The 7576-nt window shown below is 47.3% G+C and overlaps 1 protein-coding gene across 3 annotated transcripts; it reads left to right on the top strand.

Annotated features, from left to right (window-relative positions):
* Positions 1-4057: 4057 nt before the first annotated feature.
* LOC132495036 (histone lysine demethylase PHF8-like) lies at positions 4058-7147 on the top strand. 3 transcript variants are annotated; one of them, XM_060106588.1, is made up of 2 exons: positions 4073-5413; positions 5699-7147. In XM_060106588.1, the coding sequence occupies exons 1-2, from the start codon at positions 4073-4075 to the stop codon at positions 7145-7147; spliced, it is 2790 nt and encodes a 929-aa protein (XP_059962571.1). The 3 variants fall into 3 exon arrangements, with proteins under 3 accessions (XP_059962572.1, XP_059962571.1, XP_059962570.1); XM_060106587.1 differs by having other exon boundaries at positions 4073-6114; positions 6169-7147; XM_060106589.1 differs by having other exon boundaries at positions 4058-7147.
* The last annotated feature ends 429 nt before the right edge of the window (positions 7148-7576 follow it).

Below are 7576 nucleotides of genomic sequence, written 5' to 3'. Positions count from 1 at the left end.
CTGCAATTTTATATATAATCTTAGGAGACTAATTTTTTTCTTCTCAATATTATATGTATAACACCATACATGGTGTTCCAACTAGCTGTACTTCATTTTAACTCCTGTGATAACCAGTTGGGCGAACATACTACAGCTTATTTATTTATTTATTCCCTACTTTTTTGGCATTTGAATAGTTTCTGGGTATTTTCCATACGATTGGTATCTCTGTAAACTTTCTTATATATATATTTATTAGTGTACAAGTGAAAGACTTTCTCTGGTGTTTATACTGAGGGGTGTAATTGCTTACTCATGGGGTATATCAATGTTTAAGTCCTTTCTACAGTGATTGTACCACTTTTAATTCTTAATTTCAATAATTTTCTAAACTCCAGGATTTCAAGACATTTATTCAATTAATAGATTATTACCACAAATCATAGAATAATAAATTGGTAAAGCAGAAAAGAATTTTGAGATTATCCATTTGGACCCATTTAATTTGCAGAGAACATTGATATGTAGGAGAGTTGAAATTATTTGCTCAAAGTTCTAGAAAGAAGGGGCTTTCAGATCTATCACCAAGTAGATTATGCAGCCATCATTGTATCTTTTTTTTAACATTTTTATTAGAGTATTGCTTTACAATGGTGTATCAGTTTCTGCTTTATAACAAAGTGAACCAGTTATACATATACATATGTTCCCATATCTCTTCCCTCTTGCGTCTCCCTCCCTCCCACCCTCCCCATCCCACCCCTCTAGGTGGTGAAAAAGCACCAAGCTGATCTCCCTGTGCTATGCGGTTGCTTCCCACTAGCTATCTATTTCACGTTTGGTAGTGCATCATTGTATTCTTACCAGCATTTTCTGTTTCTCAAGTGTGCAATGTTTGGTGAATAATATGAAAACTTCTGTTTTTAAGGTAAAGAAGTTAAGATCTAAGAAAATAAAGATAAACAGCAGTGGAGTTATGCCAATTTAGCGTTAAAGTTGAATTTATTCAATGCACCGTTTTCCATCAGGTCACATTGCCTTATGGGATTGACTTTGGTGATTGCTTCCCCAATAGCCATTCCCAACTCCCTGAACAAAGTACTTTACTGTCTTACACTGGAGCTCTTTCCCTCAGACTTACTTGTATCTATAAATGACCATGTAACATCTTTGTAGTCCACGAATTAAGACTTAGTCCACTGATGAAGGTCATAGAAATGCTTTTACTTTCTTGATTAAAATATAGCAGATGTGTGGGGACTTCCCTGGTGGCACAGTGGTTAAGAATCTGCCTGCCAATGCAGGGGACACTGGTTCGAGCCCTGGCCTGGGAAGGTCCCACATGCCGTGGAATAGATAAGCCCGTGTGTGACAACTTCTGAACCTGTGCTCTAGAGCCTGCGAGCGACAACTACTGAGCCTGCGTGCCACAGCTACTGAAGCCTGCATGCCTAGAGCCTGGGCTCCACAACAAGAGAAACCACTGCAATGAGAGGCCTGTGCACCGCAATGAAGAGTAGCGCCGCTCGCCGCAACTAGAGAAAGCCTGGGTGCAGCAACATAGACCCAACACAGCCTAAATAAATAAATGAATAAAGTAACACATAAATTAATTAATAGAAAAATATAAAAGATGTGGTTGGGCTGAAACAACCCTTTCACCTACTTCCTGCCTTGAATGTAGATGTGATGTTTGGAGCTGCGGCAACTAACCTGTGAGTCCAAGGAAAGGTTAAGGGAATCATAGAAACATGGGCGTGATATCCTTGGGCCACTGAACTAACATCAGCAGCCACATGTTTCCAGGTTTCTTATTAGGTAAGAAAAATAAACCCCTTTTCATTTAAGCTATATATATATATATATATATCTGTATGTACATATATATGTATATATATGTATATACATATATACTTAGGTTTTCTTTTACTGGTAGCTTAATGAATTCCTAGTTAATACACCATGTTACAAAAAATGATCTCAAACTAGATTTCGAATGTTTCCCTTTTTCCAACGACTGAACATGAAAATCCTGTCACTAGATGAGCGATGTTTTTTCCCTCAGGGGAAATGAGTTTATACTTTTATGCTTAACTGCTACTTTTAGATTATAGTCTTTTAATCAAAAACCCCATTTCAGAGGATGTGTCCATAATCACATCAAAGCAATATTTCCATTCAGCAAAAGCATGATTTACAAAAAAAAGGGGGGGCACCAAATAAGGAAAACAAAAACAAACTCTAAGTTGGCTGACGGACATTTTGATTTCTTTTTCCAGACATGAAAAAGAAATTTCATCAGTGCAAAGTTAACTAATGACACTCACTACTCCAGCCTTGGGTCCAAAATGAGACTATTCTCATAAATAAATTCAAGCAATATTAATTAAGAAGTTATATGTGTGTTGGGCTCTAAAGCTGAGAGTAGTCAGACGTGATTCCCTGTCTGAAAGAGCTTGCTGCTGGTTAGGGTAGGAGGGGGATGGGGAGGAGAGACAGATAAGCATACATAACAAATAGAATATAGTAAGCATATAATGGAAGTATGCACAAAATTGTTTAGGAATCTAGAGCAGAGTAGAGCTAACTCCCCTAGACACACGCAAGTCAAGGAAAAGTTTCTCATCCCAGGAGCCCTTCTCATACTGTAAGATGTTTTATGCCTTCAACATATAGGTCTATGTCCTTATTTGTCCTTTCACAGATGTTTTCTTCTTTGCAGAAGTCCTTAAGTGTCAGTGGACCTCCGGCTTTCTGAGCTGTAAATCCCTCTGCTCCACCTATTATGTTGAAGTAGAGATTATATGTTGTTTTTTGATATATGTTGTTTTTGATATACGTTGTTTTTTTCCATCCTAACTGAAGCCTTAGGGAAAAAAACTTCCTATTGCTAAAAGCTTAGATCTTGTCATTGTTGCCGTGGTATGTAAAACAAATAGAAAACAAATCACTTGTAGTCTCCTTTGGAAATGAGTAGCCCAAAAGATGGGACAATTCTGAAAAGCCAATACTTACAGTAGTCACTCTTAAAGTGCTGGGGTTATTGCAAAGACATACACTCATCTCTTGACAAAGCCACAGGAATCCCTATGGGCTTTGCAACCTACTGGAAAGAATGGGCAAGAGATGAATGTATCTTGAGAAGTATCTTAGAAAGGAACCACCACTAAACGTGTTATCATAACCATAGTATTTTCACTTGTATAAGTAGGAAAACTAGGAATGAACCATTCTTGTATTCCCGAGTAGCTTTCCTTTTCTGCACATTTTAGAATCAATGTCCAGTATCATCTGACTACTTACTTCAACTTGTCCTTATGAATTTGATGACACTTAAAGACTGACTAATCCATTTATCCCAATGGGCATTCCAGGAAATTGTCCTTGTTTATTGCCATCTTCAAATGATGGAAAAGCATTAAAAAAAATGAGAGAGATTGGCTACTCTGAATTGCCCATCACCGCCACCGGGCTTCTCCCGGCGATTTTTCGGGCTGTTTTGATCTCCAACCGGGCCGCCGGTTCATCTCCTTCCTCGTTGGTTTGCTCGCGGCGATCTCCTGCCGGCCCAGCGACGCCGCCGCTTGCCTGTTCGTCTGGCGGCCGCCGGCCTAGGCCCGAGCCGCGGGCTCCAGTAGGCCCTGACGGCCGGGCCCGGGGCAGAGCTGTGGAGAAAGCTGCCCTGAAGCACGGCTGGGCGGCCAGGGCCGCGCGACCCAGCGGGTGGCTCGAGAACAAGGCGAGAAAGGTTCGCCGCGTTGCCATGACGATGCCAGAATTCGGTGCGCGTCGCCCAACCTTCGCTGAGCGAGGCGCTGAGCAGCTCCGGAGCGAGCCCGGCCGCCGGCGCTTTGGTGGGACTGAGCTCCGCGGGCGTGAGGAATCCCTGCGGCTTTGCGGATGAGGAGGTCCCTGTAGGGTTCCGGACCGAGTACGTTCTTGGCAGGTTTGGGGCGTGAGGAGGTTCCTGTCAGTTTGAGAGGCGTGAAGAGATTCTCCCTTCGTCCAGAGAGAGTGCGTGCTGCCGCCTCCCGCTCCCTTGGACGCTGAGAGCCTGGCCCACCGCAGGACGCTCCAAGGCCAGGCGAAGATGGCCTCGGGACCGGTGTATTGCCTCTGTCGGCTTCCTTACGATGTCACCCGCTTCATGATCCAGTGTGACACGTGCCAGGACTGGTTTCATGGCAGTTGTGTTGGTGTTGAAGAGGAGAAGGCTGATGACATTGACCTCTACCACTGCCCCAATTGTGAGGTCTTCCATGGGCCCCCCATCATGAAAAAACGCTGTGTATCTTCAAAAGGCCATGATACACACAAGGGGAAGCCAGTGAAGACGGGAAGCCCTACGTTCATTGGAGAGCTTCGGAGTAGGACCTTTGACAGCTCAGATGAAGTGATTCTGAAGCCCACTGGAAGTCAGCTGAGCGTGGAATTCCTGGAAGAGAATAGCTTCAGTGTGCCCATCCTGGTCTTGAAGAAGGATGGATTGGGGATGACGCTGCCCTCACCATCATTCACTGTGAGGGATGTGGAACACTACGTTGGTTCTGACAGAGAGATTGATGTGATTGATGTGACCCGCCAGGCCGACTGCAAGATGAAGCTTGGTGATTTTGTGAAGTATTATTATAGCGGGAAGAGGGAGAAAGTCCTCAATGTCATTAGTTTGGAATTCTCTGATACCAGGCTTTCTAACCTTGTGGAGACACCCAAGATTGTTCGGAAGCTCTCATGGGTGGAGAACTTGTGGCCAGAGGAGTGTATCCTTGAGAGGCCCAATGTGCAGAAGTACTGCCTCATGAGCGTGCGGGATAGCTATACCGACTTTCACATTGACTTTGGTGGCAGCTCGGTCTGGTACCATGTGCTCAAGGGTGAGAAGATCTTCTACCTGATCCGCCCAACAAATGCCAACCTGACTCTCTTTGAATGCTGGAGCAGCTCCTCTAACCAGAATGAGATGTTCTTTGGGGACCAGGTGGACAAGTGCTACAAGTGTTCTGTGAAGCAAGGACAGACACTTTTCATTCCTGCAGGATGGATCCATGCTGTGCTGACCCCCGTGGACTGCCTTGTCTTTGGAGGGAACTTCTTACACAGCCTTAACATTGAAATGCAGCTCAAAGTCTATGAGATTGAGAAGCGGTTGAGCACAGAAGACCTCTTCAAGTTCCCCAACTTTGAGACCATCTGTTGGTATGTGGGAAAGCATATCCTGGACGTCTTTCGAGGTTTGCGAGAAAACAGGAGACACCCTGCCTCCTACCTGGTCCATGGTGGTAAAGCCCTGAACTTGGCCTTTAGAGCCTGGACAAGGAAAGAAGCTCTGCCAGACCACGAGGATGAGATCCCGGAGACAGTGAGGACCGTACAGCTCATTAAAGATCTGGCTAGGGAGATTCGCCTGGTGGAAGATACCTTCCGACAGAACGTTGGGAAGACAAGCAATATCTTTGGGCTGCAGAGGATCTTCCCAGCCGGCTCCATTCCCTTAACCAGGCCAGCTCATTCCACTTCAGTATCCATGTCCAGGCTGTCACTGCCCTCCAAAAGTGGTTCAAAGAAGAAAGGCCTGAAGCCCAAGGAATTCTTCAAGAAGGCAGAGCGAAAGGGCAAGGAGAGCTCAGCCTTGGGGCCTGCTGGCCAATTGAGCTATAATCTCATGGACACATACAGTCATCAGGCACTGAAGACAGGCTGTTCCCAGAAAGCAAAGTTCAACATCACTGGCACCTGCTTGAATGACTCAGATGATGACTCGCCAGACTTGGACCTTGATGGGAATGAGGTCCAGCTGGCCCTGTTGACGTCTAATGGCAGTGCCAAGAGGGTAAAGAGCTTATCCAAGTCTCGGCGAGCCAAGATCGCAAAGAAGGTAGACAAGGCTAGGCTGGTGGCAGAACAGGTGATGGAGGATGAATTTGACTTGGATTCAGATGATGAACTGCAGATTGATGAGAGACTGGGAAAGGAGAAGGCGACTCTGATAATAAGACCAAAATTTCCCCGAAAGTTGCCCCGTGCGAAGCCTTGCTCTGACCCCAACCGAGTTCGTGAACCAGGAGAAGTTGAGTTTGACATTGAGGAGGACTATACAGCAGATGAGGACATGGTAGAAGGGGTCGAAGGCAAGCTTGGAAATGGGAGTGGAGCTGGTGGAACTCTTGATCTGCTCAAGGCCAGCAGGCAGGTGGGGGGACCTGACTATGCTGCCCTCACCGAGGCCCCTGCCTCTCCCAGCACTCAGGAGGCCATCCAGGGCATGCTGTGCATGGCCAACCCACAGTCCTCATCATCCTCGCCAGCTACCTCCAGCCTGCAGGCCTGTTGGCCCGGGGGGCAGGAGCGAAGCAGTGGGAGTTCCAGCAGTGGGCTGGGCACAGCGTCTAGCAGTCCTGCTTCCCAGCGCATCCCAGGGAAGTGGCCCATCAAGCGGCCATCATACTGGAGAACCGAGAGCGAGGAGGAGGAGGAGAACGCCAGTCTCGATGAACAGGACAGCTTGGGAGCATGCTTCAAGGATGCAGAGTATATTTACCCTTCCCTGGAGTCTGACGATGATGACCCTGCTTTGAAATCTCGACCCAAGAAAAAGAAGAATTCAGATGATGCTCCATGGAGTCCTAAAGCCCGTGTGACCCCAACTCTACCGAAGCAGGACTGTCCTGTGCGTGAGGGGACCCGGGTAGCTTCCATTGAGACAGGCTTGGCTGCAGCAGCTGCAAAGTTGGCCCCGCAGGAGCTACAGAAGGCCCCAAAGAAGAAATATATCAAGAAGAAGCCTTTGTTGAAGGAGGTAGAACAGCCTCGTCCTCAAGAGCCTAATCTCAGCGTGGCATTACCAGCCCCACCTCTGGCCACTACACCCCAACTTCTCACCTCCTCCTCGCCCCTGCCTCCCCCTGAGCCTAAACAAGAGGCCCTCTCAGGAAGTCTTGCTGACCATGAGTGTACTGCTCGTCCCAATGCCTTTGGCATGGCCCAGGCAAACCGCAGCACCACACCCATGGCCCCTGGTGTCTTCTTGACCCAGCGGCGCCCTTCAGTTGGCTCCCAGAGCAATCAAGCAGGACCAGGAAAGCGTCCCAAAAAGGGCCTGGCTACGGCAAAGCAGAGACTCGGCCGTATCCTGAAAATCTACAGAAATGGCAAAGTGCTTCTGTGATCCCCTTTGTGTCCTGCCCCTCACCCCTTCACCCCCATTGCCTTCTCCGTTGTCAATTCTCAGGGCACTCCTGGATCCTACCTGCCCCGGACAAGGTGCTGAGGCGCATTGTCCTGCTTTCTTGGAACTGACCAAAGGCATCGACTCTCCCATGGGCCCCTTCACCTACTCCCTCAGCTCCCTCCCCTGCTTCCACTGGAGCATCCTGCCTTCCTTTTCCATATCTCTGAGTAGCCAGTAAATGGGAGAGGTTTCCAGCTGACTAGAGCCCTCTTTTCTGCTGCCCCAATCCATTTCCCTTTCACCAGCTTTGTCTGCCCTTTACTGTCATCCCCACTTAAAGCTGGAAAGCAGGATGAGGAGAGGCATGAGGAGAGCCTGGGCCCCTCGGTATTTCCCTGGTCATGAAGTGGGAGGCCCAGTGCTCAA

The sequence above is a fragment of the Mesoplodon densirostris genome, chromosome 8, assembly GCF_025265405.1.
Source record: "Mesoplodon densirostris isolate mMesDen1 chromosome 8, mMesDen1 primary haplotype, whole genome shotgun sequence".
NCBI classification, from domain to species: domain Eukaryota; kingdom Metazoa; phylum Chordata; class Mammalia; order Artiodactyla; family Ziphiidae; genus Mesoplodon; species Mesoplodon densirostris.
This window is presented reverse-complemented; position numbering and strand designations above follow the sequence as displayed.